Source organism: Alligator mississippiensis, chromosome 2 (genome assembly GCF_030867095.1).
Source record: "Alligator mississippiensis isolate rAllMis1 chromosome 2, rAllMis1, whole genome shotgun sequence".
Lineage (NCBI taxonomy): Eukaryota > Metazoa > Chordata > Crocodylia > Alligatoridae > Alligator > Alligator mississippiensis.
Window position 1 is genome coordinate 168853271 of NC_081825.1, and position 24904 is coordinate 168878174.

At 44.8% G+C, this 24904-nt stretch overlaps 1 protein-coding gene across 6 annotated transcripts in view; it reads left to right on the forward strand.

The window, feature by feature from the left end:
* The window catches only part of WRN (WRN RecQ like helicase), a 164281-nt gene that overhangs the window by 20641 nt on the left and 118736 nt on the right, over positions 1–24904 (forward strand). For 5 of the 6 annotated variants that reach the window (XM_014607369.3, XM_019493513.2, XM_019493512.2 and 2 more), the window contains exons 4-6: positions 1115–1260; positions 19458–19606; positions 23284–23433. In XM_014607369.3, coding sequence (XP_014462855.2) covers positions 1115–1260; positions 19458–19606; positions 23284–23433 — 445 coding nt within the window. The remainder of the gene's footprint in view (positions 1–1114; positions 1261–19457; positions 19607–23283; positions 23434–24904) is intronic. The other variant, XM_059722391.1, reaches the window with a different exon arrangement.

Sequence of the window (24904 nt, forward strand, 5' to 3'; positions counted from 1 at the left end):
CTTTATCTTTGATATCCCTGGCTTTCTATATGTGTTTTAGTTATATCTATAGTTTCTGATGTTTAAAAATTATCCATTAATACCACAGAATGAAGTCCCAGTTTTAGAGATTAACTTCTGTTTTGTGCTGAGTACAGTATTCTCACACTTAAACCTTTTATTGGAGACTATATTTAGAAAGAATGCTGTTTACAGTAAAGCCGTGGTCCTGCAAAAAAACATAACAAGTGCTTAAAAATTAAACCTTAAGTTAACTAACATCAGAACAAGGGAAGCTTCCCTCCTTCTCCCTCCTCCATAGCCTCAGTGTGGAAGGCTGGTACAAGGATGTCTATACAGGCAGTCTTCGAGTTACAACATTTTGCACGTACAGCGTTTATAAATTGACACCCTGTTTCAACTTTAACGTCAGTTTTGACTTTACAACACTTGATCCGACGCGACGCTGTGCCAGCGAACAAGTTCGCTGCATCACTCATCTCCTTGGAGAACATCTGTCCAAAGTTCCTTGGACACTTTAAGAAAGCAGACAAGACTCCAGAAAAACCTGCAGCCAAGACTCCTGAGAAGACTCCAACCAAGAGCCCTTCAAAAAGTCCAGCAAAGTCACGTCAAAGAAGTCCTTCCAAATCAATATGATTGCTATTTACAATATAAATACATTAATGTAGCTATGTTACTCATCTATAATTGACTGAATAGAAAATTCTGGGTTATTTTTGGTGGAAATAGGGTATCAGGCCTTGGTTCAGGAACCAATCCCCCATTTATAACATTGTTTCTTATGAGAAAACTGGTTCCGAGTTGCAACATTTCGAATTAAGACACGTTTTTCAGGAACCAATTGTGTCGTAAGTTCGAGGACTGCCTGTACTACTTAAGATGTATTCAAGTCTAAATGATTTGGAAGGTCTCACCTGGGCCCTTTTTTCCATGCTCAGTATAAAGTTATTTGTTTAAAGCTTTATTACTGTACTTTACCCATTTCCTTTTTTGTAGTGAAAGTAGTATTACCCATAATTTTAATCACTCATTTTTAAGTAAGGTATGTGGCTGTTATGTTTAATCGATACTCAACTTATAAAATAATTAAATAAATTTATTTTCTTGTCAGAATAAATTTAGCTGATGGATCTGTGATAGGATTTGACATTGAATGGCCACCATCATACATTAAAGGAAAAGTGGGAAAAGTGGCCCTCATCCAAATTTGTGTGTCTGAGGAAAAGTGTTATCTCTTTCACATATCTTCAATGTCAGGTGAGTGCTGTTTTTCTGTGCCCCAATCCACGTGAACGTGAATGGCCTCTCCATGTATTTAACCTAAGTTTTTGCTGCTAGAAGCAGCTAGTACTTAGTACTTCAGCTAACAGCAAAACCCTCTCACTATAATATGCATATCCAGTTATTCATATTCATAGATGTTAGGGTCGGAAGGGACCTCAGTAGATCATCGAGTCCGACCCCCTGCATAGGCAGGAAAGAGTGCTGGGTTTAGTGCTTGGTTATGTCATGGTCTGCAGGTCTCTGAGCCCATGTGTCTCTCTTAAGAAGAAACTGCAAATTGAACCCATTATAATTGAGATGGCTTTTGCACCGTGGCATTTTGCCATTTATCAAAATTAATGTGCTAGCTTATCACTGAACTAACGTGAATTCTTTAAATTTTTGGAATAGTAGCTTTCAAATGTTTTGGACCGGAGCTGCAGTTTAGATCCCATAATACGGTAAAGCTCATTCCAGAAATACCTATTTAAGAGTCTGTGAAGAGTGGATGCAGAGGCCATAACAATATCAAAAATTTAGTGTAAAACGGAAGTAGTGACACAATGAATTCTGGGACTGCATATACTTACCAAGTTAGTGGAAAAACTCAGTTTCTGTTTTCTACAACTAACATTTCTAACTGTTAGTAAATCAGATGAAAGTTCCTGAAGATATACTGCTAAATAAGATGTCCAGAATGCAAACTATCCACAGCTATGAGGGGAAAATAGATAGCTTTTATATACATACAAGTACAGGATTGGAAGAGGCCCTTTAGGCCATTGAGTCCAGTCCTTTGCATTTTCAGGCACCTATTTGACATTGAAGAGTCCTAAAAGTCATTCACTTTAAATGCTCACACACTACAACCACAAAGCAAAAGCACATTTTGTAAGCAAAGAGATAAATATGTCACTATGCTTTCAGTGCCACTGCAATGGCAGAAAAAAATATTTTGGCTGCCATGTGCTCAGCCAAATCCAGGGAAACTACAGATCCTTGGAAGAGGAGCATGCCTCGTATTACGGAGAGAGGCACCTGCTCTCAAATAATCCCATCTGACCTGAGGAAAAATTCCTTTCTGACCCTAATCTGGTGATTGGTTTGATCCTAAACGGAAGAACAAGGTCCCCTAGTGAAGTTCTTGGATGGTTTCTAAGGCTCCTGACAGGCATTAAAATAATGGCATGACAGAATTTGATCCCTGATCCCTACAATGCTACATTCTACCTTGTCACATGTGAGGAAGCCTAGTGCTGACTCTCAAGGGAACTGCAGAGGCAGACATGATGACATGCTGGCTTGCCATGAACCCCATGGACCAGCACCATCTGATGCAGTATTTGTCTTGCTCCTCCGCTCCTGAAGGAGTTGCAGAGCAAGACATGGTGCTTGCAACCCCTTTGGGAGCTGCTGGGCAAGGCATGATGGTGGTAAGCTGTATTTTCCCATTTTCTGTTTACTTCCATGTCTTTGACTGTTCTTTTCTGAATAACTGTTCTGAGACTTTACGCACTATTGAAGTCGAGATAACGAACTGTAATTCCCTGAATCACTTTTTCCTGCCAGCCGCCCCCCACCCTTTTTATAAGAGTAGGTAGTATGTTTGCTGTTCTTCAGTCATAAGCTGCTGTACTTGACCTGAAAATGTTGAAGATCCATATACCTGTTTTTTCAATATTGTGGAACAGAGATTATTTGGGCCCCCTTACTTTGTCACAGTTAGCAATCTAAGTTGTGTTTCACATCAGGTGTAGTATTTTCCCTAAGCGTGTCCTCATTCCCATTTGATATTCTGCCTTTGCTAGGGTTGGTTCTTTGACCAGTCCAAAAAAATCCCAAAAAACATTTGATCAGTTGACCAGTCAAATATTGTTAAGTAATGGTCAAGTGTTTTAAGCATTACTTTATTAGAGCAGTAAAGGGAGAGACTGAATCTTCAGTAGCTTAGTTACTTATGCTAATTACAAAAAAAGTTAGTTTATTGTAAAACAAATTAATTCATTACAGAGTTTTTTAGAATTTAATAACTAACAATGCAAGTGTAAATGTAAACAACATTTGAGATTGGGAAGCTCTTATTCCCATTTTTTTAAATCCCAGCATTCCAGGATTAGTCTCAACAGGTACAAAATAAAATACAAAGAAATTAGATAGAAATAGAATTCAAATAGGACTACAAAAGACAAAAATCTGGATTTAAATACAGTTATGATAAGTAGGCAGCAGGCCAACTGTGGCAGGGCACTGTGTGTGCCTGCCACTTTAAGGGCCTGGAGCTGGCAGCCACCAGGTGCCTGATGAGGGCAGCCATTTTGAGTCAGGGGCTGTCTATATAAACAGGGCAGTTCGGCTGCTGGAGGGCAAGCAACAATATTGCCTGGCTGGAGGGCTGCAGGTATCATCTGGAGGTAAGGGAGGAGCTGTAGGGGATAGTAAGGAGGCTCCTGGTCCTGGGTGTGACCTAAAACTGCACCCTGCTGGGAGTAGGTGGCCTGGTGGGGCGCTCAGTGATGCGGAAGCCCCCAGGAAATGCCAGGCCAGTTACCACCCCGGTGAAAGGTGGGTTGAGGTGCCTTAACCCCTAGCCCCCACCACCCGGTGGGTTACCCCTGTGTGAAGGGCCCAGAGGGCAGACCCCGGGAGAGAGTGAGGGGCTAGAGACCCGACCTGAACAAGAGAGTACCCTCGACTGGCCCATGCTGGGACCAGGACGGTCAAAAGGGCCAGGGGCCTGCCGCGAGGGATGCCCAAGAGCCGGTGGCCTGGGGTCCCGACTGGCCTGGAGGTGGGCCAGGGCTGGTAGCCAGAGATCCTGGGGGGACCACACCTGAGAGGGGAAAATAGTTTTGGGGGGGCTAGGTAGTCTGATTGAAGGCGGAGAGGCCGCCTTAGTGGAGGGATCATGGAGGGGTCCTGTTAGGAGGAATCTGGGGCCCAGCATGTGGGCCGGTGATTATGTGAACATCAAGATGCCATCTGTGAGGCTCGGGCTGCGGTATAGGGGAGGAAAGGAGCCGCAGAGAGCGCCCCCTGGCATCGGGGCAGCAAAATGGGCAGCCTCCCGTTTAATTGACATCAATTAATTAATCAATTAACATCAAGGCGTGGCAGGTGAGAAGGCGGGTGGTTAGCCCAAGAACAGGTGGGCGGGCCACAGAGATCGGCCCAAGTACCACCCCCCCCCCCATTACACCAACTCTTCAAGCATTTTGCTTTGTATTATCATCACCAGCGTCAACTGCTTTACTTACAGCTTCATCATCATCAGTATCTCCCTCTTCCCTTTCTTTTGAATATTGACCGGCATCACTTGGATACTTATTTATCAATGAAGCCCAAGTACCTTTCATATTCACAGCGTTTTCAGTCACAGCCAAAATGACTTTCTTTGGACCAAAGTGATTCAAGATATTTTTAACAGGTCAGCAGTGTACTAGGCTGCATGGTTATGATGCTCATTTGTGCATTGGAATAAGAAAAACACTGGTTTTGGCATTGCTAAGAAGTTAATGACACCCTCATTGTGAATATTGCTCCATCCATCAGACACTAGAGACAAATGAGAAGCTTGTATAAGCCATTTCTTTCTTGTGGCTTTGTAAATTGGACACGGTTTATGAAAGTACTCTAGCATATAAGTATTTTCAACTATATGAAATAGCGTACTGCTTGCATTATTATCTGTAGGACAGAGAGAGATGTATGTTCAAGTTCCTTTTTTTTTGACCATTGTACATTCAATTCGGAGAACTCTTAATACCAATTTTAGTAGCAAGATGCTACTTCCCAGGAGTAAGAGCTCTTGATACTGAACTATGTGGAGTAGCAAAATTGTTAGTGGATGGTATAAAAATGGAACTACTTTTGCTTTCATTATCACTTGCATCTTCATTTAAGAAAATCTGTGCTTTGTGAAGATTCTGCAGCAACGATAGAGTGGAACAATGCAAAGGGAAAAATAAAGTTTGATTCAGACAAGTTTGCCCTTCCTTGCTGTTTGACTATAGTATTCATAATCTGTTTTGAGAGTAGCTGGACCCCTAGCAAAGCGGTTCAACAAGTATTTCTCCATTCTACCTACACATGTCATATATTGGGAAGAACTGATATTGCACTGAGCTTTAACAGCTTTTCCACATACCTTCCTGCTAAAAATTTCCAAAGATATGATTTTGGCCTTCCTAATTATCCATAATTGAATGTCTTACAATATCTCTTGAATTTAATTTAGGTAGTAGCCTTCAGTGCATCTATATTCTAGACAACTAGGATCCAGTCCTTCCTCACAGCTTTACAGAGCAGACTGTCAGATCACCCAGTGGGGGTAGGTGGCCCCTCTTCCCTACAGCAACTGCAGTGACATAGGGGCAGTCATGTGACTGCTTGTGTGTGTGTGTTTGGCTCCCTGCTTCCTGCAATTACAATAGATTGCCAGTAGAAAAAGCTTTACTATGCTGTTAGTTTGGGTTCCTTTTTCAGCACGCAGTAGCTCAGGTAGCCCTATGGGGCTTAATGGGGGAGTAAGGGAATTGCTCAAGAGAGAGGAGCAGAGCAAGGGGTGCCTGCTCCTAAATGGCATGTGTGCATGCTTGCTTATACCAGGGATGCTCAACCTCTGGCCTACAGGCCAAATGCAGCCCATGGAGCCATTGCAGCTGGCCTGCAGGGTGGGCATTAATATCATCACCCTCCCCGCTGCCAAATTCCCAAGCTCCAAGTCCCAGACTGCTGGTTGCAGCTGGTCCATGCCCCCTTCCCCACATCTGGATCAGGGTTAGGCCACAGGCCAGGTTGGGGTCAAGCCATGCCTCCTTTCCCCGCTGGGCTGGTTTGGGGCAGGCTATGCTTCTTTTTTCCCTGCTGGACCAAGCCACACTTCCTTTTCCCCTGTGGCACCAGGTTGCAGCTGGGCTGCCCCCTGTCTCCCCGAGCCTTCTTCCACATGGTTGTCTAGTGCCCACTCTGCCAGTCCCGGTGCCAGATTTGGACTACTGGAGGGATCTAGCCCACAGACAGATGGAGCACTGCCCATCCAGCTTGCAAGGGAAAAAGGTTGAGCTCCACTAGCTTATGCTGACACCTGCTGGGCTAAAGGAAAAGGAGCCCTCCTCGCTCTTACCCTTGCTGTAGGTGGCACCATGATGCAATAAAAAAGGTAGGCCACAACCTACACAAGGACATCCTTGGCTTCGTGAAGTATTTTACAGTATTTGACTCTGTCAGATAATAGGTGATCATTTGATCTGCTGATTGATATTATTTGACTGATTGGTTAACTGGTTTGCCAACCCTAATCTTTGCCCTTAATTACATCGTCATCCTTGTTTAAGACTGAAGCTAAGTATTAGCACTTGGGCCTTACCAAGCTTCTCCTTAATCTTGACACTATCTAAGGTGTATTACAGCCTTACTTCCTTCTTCCTAGCTACCCCCTTTTATATAGCTGCAGAAGCTTTTGCTGTGTGTTTCTAATTTTCCTTGCAGGATTGGACTCAGTTAAGCCTTTAGCCATTCTTGCTCTATTCCTGCATTCTTTCACCACTGAAAGATCTTTCTCTACCAATCCCTTTTCCCAGTCCTTGAGGATCAGGGTCAGGGAATTATTTTGGGCAGGGGGCAGCTTACCCAGTTTTGGCAAGCTGTCAAGTGCTGCATAGGTAGCGCAGCCCCTTGACAGGTGCCCCGCCCCCTGGCCACCATCTTGGGACCAGTGTCTCAGGGCCAGCACTGGTGGGACCCAGAATGGGGTGCAGGTTGGCAGGGGTCTGTGGAGCCAGGCTGGGCTGCACCAGCAGGGAGAGGGGGGAGCTGACCTGGCTCCATAGAGCCCATGCCAGCTGGGACCCAGTATTCCTGCTGCCCTGCCCTGGGCCCTGCTGGTGCTGGCCCCAGGACATCGGTGTGGGCCCTGTGCACCCGCTTACTCCTAGCGCCCCCTCAACCCTGTGGTATAGGTGGGCAGCATGCAGCCTGACTCCCTGCTCCCTGGCAGGGAATGAGCTGGTGTGGCGAGCAGGGAAAAGCAGCCCCTCCTGCGCCCTGTGGCCGGCGCTCCCTGCTGCAGCCACTTGCAGCCCGCGCGGGGCTGTCCTGAGCAGGCACAGACAGCCCCACGTGGAAGTGTGAGTGGCTGCAGCGCAGGGCGCTGGCCACAGGACGGGGGAGGGGCCACTTTTCCCGCGCACAGCACCAGGTTGTAACCTGTCCCTGATGGCAGCCTCAGCCCTGTGCCAGCTCTGGGCTTGACCATCGGGGCTGCGCAGCGGCAGCAGCTGCTGTAACCCCCCTGCTTGCCACACCAGGCAGTGTTTGCCATCTCTGCCTCTGTGCTGCCCAGCACATGAGCTCTGGGCAGGCAGCAGCAGCAGCAAACACTGCCTGGTGCGGCAAGCTGGGGTGGGGTGCAGCTGCCGTTGCTATGGCGCAGCCCTGACGGGCGAGCCTGGAGCCAGCATGGGGCCCAGGCTGGCAGCAGGGGTGGGTTACGAGCTGGTGCTGAGTGCGGGAAAAGCAGCCCCTCCCATGCCCTGCACCCCGTGCTGCAGCCGCTTGCAGCCCGCATGGGTGGGTCTGCCTGCTCAGGACAGCTCTGCATGGGCTGCGAGTGGCTGCAGCAGGGAGCGTGGGCCATGGGGAGGGGCCGCTTTTCTCTGGGCTCCTTCCCTGCCCACAATCGTCCTTCTATCACCTGAGTTTCCAGTGTGGTGCAGCCACATGGTCCCTGCTGGGGGTGTGGGGCTGGGCAGGCCCTGCTGTTGTGGGAGCCTGCTGGGCTTCCCCTGGGTGCTACTGCCCCTGGTTCCTGTCATTTTTGACAGGAACCCAAGACAGATAAATATTAATTTTCTAAATTTTTTAGGGGCCTTGCAGGCCAGATAGAATGGCCTTGCAGGCCGGATCCAGCCTGCAGGCCGTATTTTGCCCACCCCTGTTGTAGATACTCTGCTTATTGTTTAATGTTGTATTTGAGGAGCGTTTTTCATCCAAGTAAGTTTGTAGCCCTTCCCAACCAATTTTTACTTCTTACTTGGAATGCAGCCTCCCAATACTTACAGATAGGAGTACTGTAAACAATTACTGTCACTTTCTCTGTATACAAGCTCATAGACTAGAAGGCACAAATTGCAACATCCTGGAGATTGGTGTTCCATAAGCACCAAATTGAGGAGGAATACAGTAACGGTCAGGTGATAGAAGCAGTCATCTGTTTTCCAAATCTGGAATCTTGTGACGTCTGCTGCACGCCTGGATCTCAAATTCAGGGTATGATGAAGACATTGCTGTAAGCCATACATTCCTTAAACCCCTACTTTTTTCCTGATGCCCCTTGTGGGTATTTATGACACTGTCATGAATGACTTGTAGCAAGTTAGAGGAGACTGTGAGGCTCCAGGTAGAAGGATAAAGGAGTTTCGATTGCAGGTGGTGGGCTAGTTGATTCTCCTCACTGAAGTTAAAAGCTGAGGTAGGAACCATGGCATTATAGAAGTTAAGTCAGGTCAGTAGGTGGCACTGACTGGAAGGGTTTGATTTCTTTGAGAATGGGTTGATATTTTGGGAAGTATTCCTATCTAGCGATGGGATCTGTCTGACAAAGAACAAAAAGATTGTCTTTAGAAACTTTACAAAAACTTGGATGGATAACTTCCATGATTGAAAAATTAACATTCAGAGATATCCCTCATTTTGGAAGGATCAGTTTTGGGGGGACACAGATAGTACTGCACTCTGGAGAATACATATCCCTGCTCCCAGATCTGGGAGGAAGAAAGCAGCAGATCTGGCTGTTGTATCTGGGTAAAGATGAAGGGGAAAAAGAGCAGCAGTGATATTATGATGTGGGCTTACAATAGGTGGAGGAGGCATTCTTCGAACAGGCAACAAGATAAAAATTACAAGACACGTTGAATGGTGAAATGTTAAATTCCTTGGTGTTTCTTTGGAGAAATAATACAAAAAAGAGATGTTTTCTATACATTAAGAATTTTCTGGATAGCTTTCTGATTCAGAAAGTTAAAGATATAACTGGAAATGACCTAGTTTGGAACTTGTTCTGAACAACAAGGAAGAATTTGATGTGAACGTGAAGGTAATAGGAATTTTAGGAGGAAGTGATCATGATATGACTGATTATTCTAAGAAGGGGAAGGAATAAGAATAGAAAGCAAAGGCACTGTGCTTTAAAAGAATAGATTTTAACTGACTCACAGAAATAGATGAAAATCTTGTGTGTAAACAGATTGAAGGATCATGGGAAAGTAGGACTGGAAGGAACCTCAAGGTCTAATCCAGCTCTCTGCTCAAAGAAGGATCATCCCTGACTAAAGCATCTCCCCCAAAAGACTGTCTAACCTGCTCTTAAACTTTCAAGGTTGGAGATTCTATGGTTTCTCTAGGTAATCTGTTCCAGTGCTTGACCACACTCATAGTCAGAAAGTTCCTCCTAATCTCCAACCTAAATTTCCCTGCTGAAGCCTAAGGCTGTTACTCCTAGTCCTGTCCCCTGCAGTCACAGAGGATAGCCCTTCTCCATTTTCTCTGTAATAGTCCTTCAGGTATTTACCAAATCTTCCCTCCGTTCTCTGTTCTACAGACTAAATAGCCCTAGTTCTCTCAGCCTTTCCTCTTAGGTCTTTCCTCCCAGGCCCCTGATTATTTTTGTTGTTCTTTGCTTGACTCTCCAAACTGCTGACATCTTTCTTGAAGTGTGGGGCCCAAAACAGGACACAGTACTGCTAGTGAGGCCTCACTAGTTCTGAATAAAGTGGAAGAATCACTTCCCTTGATTTGCAGGTGACACTCCTGTTGATACAACGCAGTACACTGTTGGCTTTTTTTTGCAATGGGCACACTGTTGACTCATATTCAGTTTATAGTCCACTGAACCCTGAGGTCCTGCTCTGCTGATCTTTCCAGTCTGTATTTGTGCATGCAGTTATTCTGTCCCAAGTGCAGGACTTTGCACTTGTCATTGTGGAATTTCATCTGATTAATTGATTGATTATGGACCATTTCCTCAGTCTACCCAGGTCATTCTGGATCTTGGCTTCACCCTCCGGAATGTCTGCAGCTCCACCCTACTTGATGTTATCCACAAATATAGCCAAGTGTGCACACAATCCCATTCTTCAAATCATTGATGAAGATATTGAACAGTACCAGACCCAGTACAGACCCAAACTAACCTCCACAAGTCCTCAAAGAGGATAGCTAATGACCCTGAAATTCACCTCAGCCAATTCCTTCTGTACTGTAGGGTACATCCTATCCGGCCAACTTGAAGGCATCAAACTTCGCTAAGTAATCTCTAGCTTGTTTTACTACCAATTTGGGCTGTTTGTCTCCTTCCTTATTTTTTGCTGTCATCTGCACTAATCTGGTAGCTCCTCCATTTGTGAAGACTGAATTTAAAAAGGGCATTAAATACTTCAGTATTTCCTACATTATCTGTAACTAGATGGGTTGAATAAAGGCTGGCAGTACCTAAATGGCACATTATTGAAAACTCAGTAAGGCTAGGGACAGACATTACGCATGATCCGGCTTAAGTGATCAGAAACTGGTTTAATAAACCTATAACAGAACAGATGTTCAATGCAGATAAACCAGTTTGAAAATGGCTGAAACCGGTTTGAGATAAACCTGGTTGGACGTAGTATCGGAGTTAACTGATTTGGTTCAAACCAGTTTATGCAATGTCTGTCAGTTTATGCCTTTGCATCTGCCTGGCTTCTCCGTGCTAAGCAGGGATTATTCCCCCCTACCCCTCTGCTTTACACAGATACCTCTGCATTAGCTAGCAGACCACATACTGGCTACTGTCCATGCTGTGGGAGACAACAGGCAGACAGGCTTTTTGGAGCTAATCAACAGGTAGCTTAATGTCCTTCCTTGGAAACGCTGTTTGGGAAGAGCTGTTTGTTTCCCCCCCCCACTCTGCTAAGCACAAATTCCCTTCTCCCCTCTGCCTTGCTGAGGAGGTGTCTGTGTATTAGCCAGCAGACCACATGCTGGCTCTGTGTTGAATCAACAGAAAGGAAATGGCTTTCTGTTTTCTTAATAGGGCAATGAACACTGAGATATGGGTGATAAACACTGTTATCAGCTCCCCCCACTCTCCCTCCTGGCTTGCTTGCCTGTCAGTTTGGTGCAGGCAGTACTGTATACAGAAGCATGAAGGGAGAGTGAAAAGCTCCGTATCATCAATAGATGCATGCACTGCACACCCCACCTTGCCTCAGAGTGCTAGACCTTGGCTGCAGGCTGGCAACACTCCTACCCCTTAAGCAGCCAGTGGGGAAAAGCCTGGGACTGCAGGCAGGGTGGGGGTTCACATCCCTCCCTAATCAGAGCCCTGCTGGGGCCTGGCCACACCTCCCTCAGTCTAGGCCAGGGAGGGCTGCTCTAGCACCCCCCTCTTCCCTCCCCCCCCAGCTTCTAGCCTGAGCCACTGCAGGCATTTTCCTGAGTTTCCTCAGTCCAGAGGGATTGTCTGTATGGTTGGAAACCAGTTCAGCCTAGCCAGGTTAGACTAACCTGGAAAGGTTAAATAAATTCAGGCTCAGGATTTTTTGAATGTCTGTCCCTAGCCTAAGAGGTTTATACCAAGCGGGTGGAAAGATAGGAACTGCAAGAGACCTATGGGACTATGCGAGCAATTTCTTAACTATTTTAAAATTGAGACAGCAACAAATAGGTAGGGGTGTACCGATAGAGGTTTTTGGGGCTGATACCAATAGCCGATTTTTAAGAAGGCATATTGGCTGATACCGATCCAATTTCTGATACCAGCCTGACAGCTTTAAGAGCAGTATCCAGCTGGTAAGACTCGTGGTAGAAGGGACATGTGGAGGCAGATCAAGCCCCCCATGGTCAGGGAGGGAGTGAGGCTGGGACAGGGGCTGGGGCAAGTGCTGCCTAGCTGGGTGGGGCACGGAATGGAGTTATGGCTCATCTGGGAGGCGTGGCGGGGGGAGGCAGCTCCTGCTGCTGCACGCCACTTGTCCAGCACTTGCCTACTCATCCAGCTGCTCCCACCTCTGCTCCTGCTGCTCATTCGGGAGGCCATGGGGGGAGTGTGCCCCCAGATCTGCATGAAGCAGGTGGGGCTGGGGTTGGGGCGGGCTGGGCTGCGCTTGGTGTGGGTAACAGCGGAGCTGGGGGGGGGGGGCCTTTGCGGGGGCTATGGCAAATTTTGGGGTGGCTGCAGCCCCCCTGTAGCTGCCTTCCAGTGCCGCTACTGCCCGCCCCGAGCACAGCCCAGTCCGGCCCTGCCCCACCCTGCACAGATCTGGGGGCACATACCCCCCCCAAAGCCCTCCTGGACGAGTGGCAGTGCTTGCCTCACTTCTTCCTTCACTGCCGGGGCCTTGATCTGCCCCTTCCCTCCCCGCTCTCTGTCCACCACAACAGACTTATCAGCTGCATGCAGCTCTGCCGGGCTGTGCTCCCTTCTGCCTGCGTGCTGCGCTGTGGCTGCATGTACACGGGCATTTACTGGGCAAGTTATCAGCCATATCCGGCCGATTTCTGATACAATTTTCTTTATATTGGTGCCAATCCGATATTGGACCAATGTATTGGTGCATCCCTACAAATAGACAGTGGAAGGAAGGGTGTAAGCAAGGCTTGCCCAAGGAATAGTAAAAATTTGCTGAGACAAAATTGGGAAAGCAGAAGTGAAAAATGAGATACAACTGAGAAGGAATGTTAAAAAGAAGAAGGGGTTCTATAAATATGACTTGCATTTCTGACAAGTTTGAATGTGGAAAGGTAGCAGAGCTCAACAGCACCATGGGATGAATGCTGAAGAAGTCTTGTAGCCATTGATGGTAATAATTGTGAAGTCACAGATAATGGGTGAGATGTCAGAGAAAGAAGGCTTATAACATTGCCTGTGTTTGAAAAAGGGACTGGGGAGTTATAGATTGCTCAGCCTAACTTTCATACCTGACAAATTATTAGAGCAAATAGGGCAAGAGTGGTCAGTGCCTGCCAATCATTGAGACCTGCCTAGGTGACCAATCTGAGTGTCTGTCATCCCTCACCAGTGAGAGACCAGAACAAATAAGAAAATGACCAATTTTTAAACATCAAGAGTAGGAAATATATTGCCAGCAGCCAACATGGTTTTCTTAAGAACAAATCATATTAGATCTGCAAATGCAGTGGGCTCAGTGGCACAGGAGGTCCCTTCCAGACCTTTGTTCCTAAACTAACAGGTCTTCCTTCTGTCAGTAGCTTGACAGATTTGGTGACTGGGGGAATGAGGTGGACATAATACATTTGAACTTTAGTGAGCTTTTTATATAGTCCCACAAAATATTCTGTTAAGTAAAGTAGAGAAATGTGGGCTAGATGGATACATAATTGGTAAAATAAATACAAGCAGAGAGGAGCTATGAATGTATCATCAGAATGGCAGAAATTCTTGAATGGGTTTCCATAGGGATGTGTTGAATCCATGTTAAACACTCTTATTAATGATTTGGATGGAGGAACAGAGAGCTTTCTGATCAAATTTGCAGGAGAGGCAAAACTGGGAGGGGTTACATGCACGCTAGAGCAGCTGTCAGCAACTTTTTTGCTGCAGCAGGCTGGAATGGCTGGGCTTGGGTCTGAGGTGGGATGGCTCTAGGACTCGGCTGCTGCCGCTGCTGCTGCTTTCTGCTGCCTAGCTGCACACGGGCAAAGCTCCCCACTGCCTGGCCTGTGGTGTGTGGTGCGTCATAACCAGGGGTCCTGTTTTTCTCTGATTTAAAAACAAACAAACAAAACCAATTCTCTGATTAAAATCCCCAAAAATCCATGATTACAACTAAAGGCCACCCCCTCCCCCACAGTTGAACACAATGTTATCTTGATATATTTACAATTTTAAAGCAGTTTGGAAGCCTACCACTGCCTCAATCACTATATAATAAAATAAAATCAAATACCAAAATGTATAGGTATTTAGATTTTGTGTTGTTTTGTTGTTTATCATGGAAAATAAGAACTTCCCCTGTCTCCTTAGCTCATAAAACACAGGTCCAGGCCCCTCACTAGCCCCCCCCCCGGCCTTCAGTCCTCCCAGCCCTGCTGGTGTGCCTCACCCACTACCTCCAGACCTGTCGGAGGGGGCCCCTAGCTGCCAGGACTACAGAGCTCGGGACCCAGGTCTGCAGCCCCCTGCAGGAGATGGTAGCCACTGCAGCGGAGTGGAGCATGGAGCCTGGTTCTGCCCCCCAACCCTGCTTCAGGCTTGGGTGAGAGTGAGGCCGGATCCCTGCCTCTGTGTGCACTCCCAGGAGGGCAGGGGCTACCCATGCCCCCAAGATGTGTGCGTGGGGTGGGTGCAGGCCTGCCCTGCTGCCCTTCCCTGGGGCCTCCGCAGCCCAGCGTGTGTGACCCAGCACTGCAGAGACCAGTGGGGCCATGGGGGGAAGCTTGTTCCCACTGTGAGCTCCATGCTGCCCTGGCGATGTGCTTCTCACCCATACGGCAGCAGTGGGGGTGGCGTTGCAGGGATGTGCCCCTTGCTGCTGCCACGTGGGAAGTTGTGGAGGCCCTGGAGGAGGGCAGCAGGGCGGGGAGCCTGAGTCCATGGTGGGCAGCATGCCCTCACCCCACGCACAGATCTGGGGGGCAAGGGCCCTCCTGCCCTCCGGGAGTACATGCAGCAGTGGGGAGCCAACTCTACCCCCTGGCCCCTGGACGAGTCACCCATGGCCCCATTCTGCTCCCCGCCGAGCAGGCTGCTGGAGCCCTGCAGCCTTGCATTCCTGCCTGGGTCTCCAAGCACCACCAGCCTCTGCCTCAGCCCTGCCCATCTCCTTTCCTCCTTCTCTGCCTATGGGGGTCTCAGTTCCCCTTTTTCCCTCCCCCCTGACTTACCTGCAGGAGTTGCTTTCCAGGCTGCCTGACCACCCTCATACCGCTCCCCCTCCAACCCCTTGCAGGCTGGAACTTTGTCAGCCTGCAGAGAGCTCTTTGTAAAACTGCAAAATCTGTGGGTTTCTCTGTTAAAATGAGAAATTAGTGTTTTCCTCAGGTAACAGGGGAAATCCACTTTTTTCTCTGTTTTCCCATGGGAAATGGGAAACCTGGATTCCTGGTTATGACATGGGCAAAGTCCCCTACTGCCAAATGCAGTCAAAACCACTTGGATCTGTGGTCTGTAGGTTTCTGATCCTTGCTTTAGAGGGTAGGATTAGAATTGAAAAAGATCTTGATAGATGGAAGAACTGGGCACTAGATAAAAGAATGTAATTCAGTAAAGATAAATGTGAGACTTCACCAACGGCAGGAAGCTCAAGTGCGCAAATACAGAATGGGGTATTACTGGCTAAGTAGCACTGCTGAGGAGGATCTGGGAGTTATGGTGGACCACAGACTTAACATTAAGAGTCAACAAAGTGATAACAGTTTCCAAAAAAAGCAGTTTTGGACTGCATTAACAGGGGTTTTGTATGCATGATGCAGAAGGTAATTGTGCCATTGTAGTTGGTACTGGTTAGGCCTTGGCTAGAGTACCGTATGTTACTCTGGGCTTTGCATTTTAAGGATAGAGAAACTGGAGAAGATTCAGAGACAAGCAAAGATGGTAAAGGGGTGGCACAGAAGCACTATGAGGTAAGATTGAGAGAAGTTTGTGGGTTTAGTTTGTAAAATAAATAAATAAAGGAGATTGGGGGTGAGGGGCAGAGACCCAATAGTAGTTTTCAAATCTTTGAAAGGCTGCCATAAAGAAGAGAGAGAGCAGCCATTTGCCCTTGCCACAGAGTACAGGACAGGAAGTAGTGAGTTTTGAGAGGGACCAAAATAGATCTAGATTAAATCTCAGGGTAAAAACTCTTTCTTTCAGAACAGTAGGACAATAGAACCAGTTGCCTAGATAGATTGGGAAATCCCTTTCATTAAAGGCTTCCAAGAAAAAGCTGGGTACTTTAGGAATAATGCAGTCTGCATTTGTTCAGGTGTTTAGATTGGATTACTTTTAAATAGGGTTGGCATCCAGGAAAAGTACAAGAAGCAAGGGTATTTTTGTCATGAAGTTTTATTAGACCAACTAGATAGACTTCTTAAAAAACTGACCAGCTTTCAATCACACACTGCCCTTCCTTAGGTCCCATGACTTTTACACTTGCTTCCAACCCCCCATTTCATGATAGTTTGCACATTAAATTAATTCCCTGCCTCTCTTGCATCAAAGTTCACCAGTTCTCAAATCAAATGACCTCAGTGACTTTAGTTTCTCAAGGCTGGCCCTTATGAAATCCAAAACCACAGATGCAGATCAGATCTATTCTGTGGTTTAAACTGAACTGAATCAATTCATGTTCACTTCACCCAAGATTAACTTTTACAGCCAGTTCTCTAAGATCCTCATTGTATGCAGAAACTAGGTCTGTGACAGCATTGCTTCTTCTTGATACAGTGACTGTTTACTGGAATTAGCTATCAGCTAACTCATCCAAAATATCTGTAGTCTGCTGCTGTTGGTAGTACTTGTTGTGCAATCTATATTGAAGAAATCAGTTTCTCATAATTGCAGTTTCCATTATTACACATTTTCTATGATATTATAGAAATCCCTTTTCATTTCTAAATCTGAACCAGGGTGCCTATAACCACTCCTTTCCTGTGCTCAATCCTTCTAGTGCCCTTGTTGTGTCTCCCTAATCTAATTTTTTTTCTTTTTCTTTTTTTCACCCAAACAGATTCTGTTTTGTCTATGCTATCACACTATATTTTGTTACAATCTGCCACTCCTTTGATAATGCTCTCCTGAACACCTTTTCCTTTTTGGTTCTTTCCCTCTAAATAGCTTGCACTCCATAATTCCTGTATTCCAGTTTTGTGAAATATTCTACCACGTTTCCATTATTCCTATAAAGTCCAGTTTTGTGTCCTGCACAAGAAGTTCACAGTTCCATTTTTATTGCCTAGATTCTTTGCATTGATATACAAACTTCTCATTGGTTCTACCTAGCCTTAACCAAACTTCCAGGTGCAATATATAGGATTGAAATCCCTCTTTTTGGTTTAATTTTTAATTATGGTGTTGCTAGATAATTGAAAATTGTGTTTATGCTTGACCAATCGTAGGAGAAAACAATACATTCTTGAATTAATTTGTATTTAAAATGTTCTAATTTATTAAAATTCTTGGGAACATTTGACACACAGTACTTCTAAAGATCTGTGGTGTCATAGATAACTCTTGGCTTTCCCAGTTGGGGAAACAGTGTAAATGGAGATTTTTCTTACCTCTAGAATTGTATGACAGTCTTGTGTTCTGAACTCCTGCATGGGGTTTTTGCCAGGGGATAAGCTGCTTTTGCATATTATGCTGATCCACTTGGATTTTTGAGGAGATCTGCTTTTCTAATTGTGTGTTTTCCAAGCACACTAACTGAACAATAATGCATATATTAGAACTAGGGTTACAATATTTCCAGTTCCAAAAAAGAAGACACCTCATTCCCAACCCACAGCCCCCTGGCGCTGCTAGTGCCCCCCCCCCCAGTACCCTGGGCCATGCTGGTACCCCTTACTCCCAACCCGCATCCCCCTGGCACTGCTGGTGCCCCTTACTCCTGACCTGCAGCACCCTAATCCCTGCAGCTGTGCAAGAGGGGACCCCTAGATGCCCCCATCCACCTAGCCCAGAGTGCAGTGGCTCCAACTAGTGCGGGCAGTGGCAGAGTGAGTCTGGCCCTGGCATGGGCTAGAGGGAGGAGGAGGAGATGCCTGTGGCACCCCTTTCCCTGGGCTGGGGTATCCATACTGTGCCAGGCAGCTTGGCTAGACCCACCCCCACCCTGCCTCCCAGGCAGTCTCTCCCAGCTGCCCTACCTCTGTGAGCATGGACACCAGCCTTGGTGCCCCAGCCTGGCCACAGAGCTTCTTGCCACCCCCAAAATGGCCTCTCTACCTCCTTTCCCTGCTGGAGGGGCAGGTGCCTCTCCCATGCCCAGCTGCAGCCCTGGCAGCTTCTGCCAGCAGCAGCAGGTGGGTACACACCCTCCACTCCCCCCACCCCCAGGTCCTGGCCCTCCAACCCCTGCCCCCCATAGACTTACCTGCATCCAGCTGCCAAGGCTGCTCCTACCACCCTGCATGGGTGGATGCTGGCCACATGTATGCCTCTTGCCTCTAATTGCCCTCCCCCTGCTCCCACCAGTAGCGCAGAGCAAAATCCCAGGCATTTGTTCAGATTTTAAAAAAACACCCAGAAATGGGAGGACCCAAAAAGAGGACATGTCTGGGAAAACCTGGATGTATGGTAACCCTATTAGAACTTGATATGGATTTGTGGGATTTGTTATTTGCATATTCCCCTGCATTTGCAGTTGACTCTGTTTTAAATTAGTATTTAAACTGCATAGGATTTCACTATTGGGAATAATTATGTAAAAATACAGTTATGTTTTACTGAATTTTCTTTTTCAGCAGTACAGGTCAGAAATCATGTATCAAAAGAAATTGCCTTTTTTTTCCTTCCTGATTGCCTTATAGTAGGGTTGTCCAATTGGGAACCTTATGCAGCCCATGGGCCACCAAGGGGGTTAACCTGCAGCCCCTGGTCTTCTGGTCTGGGCACTGCTCTTCCCACCACTTCAGCTGCTGTGGTCACAACTGGAATCTCTTTCCCCCTTCCTCCTGGGACGAGGTGGCTTGCAGGGCTGAGGCAGCCTGTGGCTAAGAGGTTTGCAGGGGGACCTCAGATAGCAAAGGAGTGCTGACACAGTGAAATAAGAGGGGAAGGGGCATGCAATATGGTGGTGGAGACGCATGCAGCACAGTGTGATGGGGGCCTGTGGCCCCTGGCCACAGGTACATTAGACAGCCTTGTCCTAAAAAAAAAAAATGTTTTTGTATGTGGAAAATAATTTTGCATACAATCAGTGTTTTGCCTATACAGAAAATATTAAAAATCAGTCAGTTTTTCAATTATCCAAAAAAAAGGACTGTTGTACTCTGGCATTATAATTGCTTCCTATAGTCACTTTGGGCATTACTTTTTCTTTGTTAGCATGTTTATAGATTTGGACATAGTGACCATTTATTTGGCTATTACTTTAAAAAATGAGGATTACCCTAGTTGATCCTTTTGATATGAATCTACCTGTTCCCATATGAACATAAGTCCTGGTGTTTTTTGTCATATATTTGGTTATACTTTGACCTTTGATCTATTTTAGGTTTTCCAACGGGACTCAAAAGATTGCTGGAAGATGAAACAATTAAAAAAGTTGGTGTAGGAATTGAAGGAGACCAGTGGAAGCTAATGAGTGATTTTGAAATCAAACTGAAGAGCTTTTTAGAGCTGGCTGATGTTGCCAATGAAAAAGTAAAAACAATCAGTCTTTTGAGCTGGGTGGGGTTTCATCATTAATTTATCAAAAGGGGAGGCCTTTATTTTTATTGAATATCAATTATGATGTCAAACATACTGTTGATTTAACTGAGAATAATAGTACCAGTTATGACTCTTTTAAAGCATGTTGAATCATCACTTCAGTAAGAATCTACAGCATTAAATACCCTTACTTTCATTGCTCCTCCTCTGCCAGTTATTCCAAACTCATTTAGGCAGAGGTAGCACTTAGGTGCTGCACGTCTTTTTTCACCTTTTTTGAAAGCCTAACAATGACCTCAGCAAAGCTGAGACAGAATAATACACCAAATAAATTGACTATGACAGATGTGCTGAACTGTTGATACAAAAGAATTGCTGTTAGAGTTGGAACCAAGTGCCTTTTTAAAGTTCTTAAGGTGTGTGAAAAATACTTTAGTAAGCAGTCTGAAAGCAATAAGGAGATCTGGACACTACTTCTATTCAGACTTGAGCTTCTTTTGGAGAAGGCAGGATATAAATCAAATAATGATAATTAGTTAACAGATCTAGGAGTTGTAGCTTGGCCATTAGAGTGTTATGATTTTAAATCTGGGGTTCCTGAATTTTATTCTGTATGTGTACAATCTGCCTGTAAACCTGTAGTTATCAAATCTCCTCCCCCTCCTTTCTAAGTGGCGATAACTTTATTTGATTTCATACACACAATAACTGTTTGTGTGTCTGCAAGTTACAGGGGGCAGGACTCTTACCTAATGCCTTACTTTCTCTGTGGTAATTGTCCCCGTGTCTGCAATTACCCCACATTAAATGAAAGCTGAACTGGGGCAGGGTGTTTTCATTCAAGAGTAAGCTGTCCCAGGGCATGGACAAACTGCTTCAGTGTACATTGTAGCAGAATGCATACAGGAGCCTGTAGCAAGACAAATGTAGCAAAGCTATTCCAATTGTAACCTGTTTAGTCCAAGATTAAAGATGGGCCAGTTATGTATGGTTAGACTGGTGTACATGGAACAATTACAGCGTAACAGTTGCTGCATGCTCCTGAGCAGCAGTTTCCCGTTCCCTTTTGAAGTTGCTCCAAGTGTACGTTTGTCCATGCCCCTAATTTAATTCTTGCTGTGGGGTAATTTAGCGCACAGGGACAGTTACCCTGGAGAAGATGTAGGATGTTACGTTTCTACTCCGTGTTACTTTCCTGTGCCCTTAATTGACAAGGAGCAGGAACTGACCAAGACCGCAGTAAGCATTTGTGTGCCCTCAGATATCAGGAGCAGAGAAGTCTTTATTTAAGAATAAAAAACCCACTGTGCTTATTTTCATTAAATGCTTTCTCCCCTGTATTGTATTATACCAATAAAGAAAACAATGATACAGTGGAAAGCCAACCATAGGAGGATAAAGAATAGGATAATACATGGGGAAATATATTATTAGATGTTTCATTGATATTCTTTTTACAGAGTAAAATATTAAGGCGTGTTTTTGCGGCTGTAAGAATTTTTGACCAAAGTGTTTCAATTCTAGATGATTGGCAAATATTTTAAAGTTCCAAATAATTGCATACAACAGCTTGCAAGATTCTCCTTATGATTAGGTGGTGAAATTTGTGTGTACAGTTCATTACCAGCAGGGCAACCTTTATGCTAAGTCTACTACAGAACTCTCTAAAATAAATTGGAGAGTAAATTTACAAAGGGTTTTTAAGGCCAGGGAAAAGGGTACCCGACTTGGGAGGTTCTGTTCCCTGCTTCCAATTTTGTTTATGCCTTTTATCCTGATTCTCTAATGCAAAATGCTTAAAGGGTTTTTAGAACCCAGTACTTCCACCCCTCCCAGGCAAGTGCCCTCAGCACTGCCTGCCTCTTGGAGTCTTGGAATCCTTTTTACTCAGTGGTCCAGCTTCAGTTGTGGAGAGGAGAGTGCCTAAAGCCCAGGTCAGTTGCTAGGCTAATAGAATAAGTTGGAAATATGGTTTTGAACCAGATCTCCCTGTCCCTTCACAAGGCCTTTAATCACTAGGTAACTATATAAAAGGTAGTTTTGCCCATGTTCTTGAATGAGGGTGACCAAGTATTACATTCTTTGCAGATTTAATAAGCCTCTTTGCATGTGTTCTGATTACTCCTAACAAAATCAGACCCTTCAGGGGACTTAGGCATGGGGATTTTTGGGAAGACTACATGGAGTTAGGCATGAGAGAAGGGTTTAAAGCCAAGTATTTAGGATGAACCAAGATTGCAGTGCCTCTGGGTATGCATCATGATAGCTGAACTTTAGGCAGCTAAGTGGATTTTTTGGTGAAAACCTAGGTGTTTAGGGCTCTCAAGCACCTAAGAAATTTGGTTAGCATTTGGAAGATGGGATTGAGTGAATATGTAGCAGACCAATCGCATGTATAAATTCAGACTGGGGAATGACTGGCTAGGCTCCTGTACTGCAGAAAAAAGTCCTGGCGATTACAGTGGATGATGAGCTGAATAAATGCTAACAGTGTACTCTTGGTGTTTTTGCAATAGTAGCATTCTGGGTTGTATTAACAACAGTATCACTAGCAAACCAAGGGAAGTCATACTTTTCCTCTGTTTGGACACATGAGGCCTCACCTGGAGAGCTCTGTCCAACTTTGGCTCCCACACTTCAAGAAAGATTTGAGAAAATTAAGAGTCCAGCAGAGAGCAGTGAAAATAATTAGAGGACTGAGAAACTTGACATACAAGGAAAGGCTGAAAGAACTAAGGCTGGAGAAAAGATGAGTGAAGGGGCAGGCACATAATAACAGATAAGTGGAATGTGGTTGTATGGTAGATGGATATATAGATTGTTCTCTGTACCTCAGGGGTCAAGACTAGGTACAGTGGTTGGAGATTGGGAAGAACATTTTCCTAATGAAAGTAACTAAGCACAGGTTACCCAGAGAGGTTGTGAAATTTCCCTCCTTGGAAGTTTAAGACCAGGTTAGACACACTTGAAAGGGATGGTTTAGTTGGGGACAATCCTGATTTTGAGCAAGAGTTTGGAGTAGGGCCCCTTCTGGATGTTGTTTTGTGTAAAGCTCCCCCCACCTGGCCCCTTTCTGCCACAGCTGGTGCCTTGGTAAACATTATAAAGATGGTGGTCCCCAGGAGCAGCTGTAGGGCTGCAAGAGGGTCTATGTACCCAGTGGTTGCTGCATTAACCTTCTGCTTGTGCCAGTGCCGCCTTCTGCATCAGCTGCCCGAGGCTCAAATCATACCAATTAGGCCTCTGGAAAATCATGCAGGAATAATATGACAGAGGCAGGAATTCTGAGTTCTTCAATTACAAAATTGTAGTCATTGGGTTTTTGGTTGTAGCTGTGTTGGTCTAAGGACATAGGCAGGCAAGGTTCTTTGGGTAGATGTGTTATCTTTTATTAGACCAACTGAGTAGTTGGAAAAAAGTTCTTAGCAAGCTTTCAGGCGCAGTCACCCTTCATCAAGCATAAGGGAGTCTGCTTGTCTTTTTGTAGTCGACTCTCCTAACACTACAGCATGTAGAGTAATCCTTATGTTGAGGATTTAGTTAGGTGTGGTGATCTAAGAGCCTCCACTTTTAGTACAATGTTGAGTTGGTTTTGTTATCTTAAGAAATTATTACTACTACTACTGCATAAAATTTATTTGTACTTAATAAATATTTCTTATTTTTAGCTTAAGTGTAAAGAGATATGGAGTCTAAATGGTCTCGTAAAACACCTATTCAGTAAGCAGCTTCTGAAGGACAAGTCTGTTCGTTGTGGTAACTGGGAAGACGTTCCACTAAGCGATGACCAGAAATTGTATGCAGCCACTGATGCCTATGTACGTACAAAGAGAAGTCTATTCCATGTATAACTTACTCCTTTTAATATGTTATTTGTGAACCTTTGAAGTGTCCTGCTGCTGTGGTGCTTACCAAAAAGCCCACTGACATTTTTTTGCAACAAAATTGTAAGTACTGCATCTTTAGCATAGTAAACTCTCTACAAGAGATTATTTAGTCTGTTGCACAAATTTTGATTTGTTTTTAATTTCATTTTAATCCATGAGTCATTTGAAGGTCATTTCAAGATACTGTTTTCCCTGCAGATGGACCTGATTTGTAAATATATACATTTTCTTAGATTAGGAGTATAAACCTGTAGTATGTAAGAGCAATAGAAAAAGGTATAACTAATATAATACGAAGAACAGTGATACCTTAAGGCAAGGATATTTGTGAGTGATATCTTCTGTTGGACCAACCACACATTTCCTGGACTGTCGCAGCTACAATGAGTCCAACACAGATACCTTAAAACTTTTATCTTAGATAGCAGTGAAATGTTTATTTATCAATACTTAAAGAATAGAAGAAAAGCAATATAAAATACTGAAATAATATGCTGAAATAAATCTGTAGTATTTGGCAAATCAAGGTCACAGTCTAACAGTGGGTACGTGTTTCCCTCAGGGACTCAGAATGCATTCATTTGAGTATAATATTCACTAGCTTTAGTGTTCTCTAAGCATTATTACCAGAGATTTGGCTTTTCCATTTCCTGCCGAAAAATGTGGAAGAACACGGATTTTCTCCTTTAAAGGAGAAAATCCGTGTTCTTCCACGTTTTCTAGTATCTGGATAGTATATTTAATATCAGACACTATAAGTGTAGACCTGAAGATGAAGGAAAAAGCCGTTTTAGTTGCAGTTCCAAGACACTAAATCTGAAACTCACCTATTTCTTTGTATCATATTCAGAGTTCCCTTGTCAATGGGCAAGAACCAGATCTTCTGAAAACTTGAGTATATGTTCTGAATTAATAAACTAGAAGTTAATTGAATTATATAAAGTAAACTGCTTACTAGAAATTAATTGAAAGAATAGGATAGAGAAATGTGTCTGTCCCTTCTGGATAGTTCTCAATGCAACAGTGTAACAATGTGTGTGGGACTAGAGCAGGAGCAATGGGCTGCGTCCAGCACTCTTAAGCAGGGGGATTGTGGGGGGAGGCAGAGTAGAATGGTTTCTGTACTGTTCACCACTACCATCCAAAGCACAGGCCTAAGTGGTCAGTTTTAATGTGTCTTAATGTTTTCTCAGGATTTGTTTAAAGTTAATTCTGATTTAACATGGTGTGACTATGAAGTATAATAGCTGTACCCAATTGATTCCTTATGTGTATGCTCTTATTTTCAAATATGTGTCTACAGAGCAAGTCAGTTGTTATTCCTTAGTAGGAATTCCTTGTCCAGTGTAAAAAAGTTCTAAATTCATGTAGAGTGACTAACGAACACAGATATAAGTTTTAG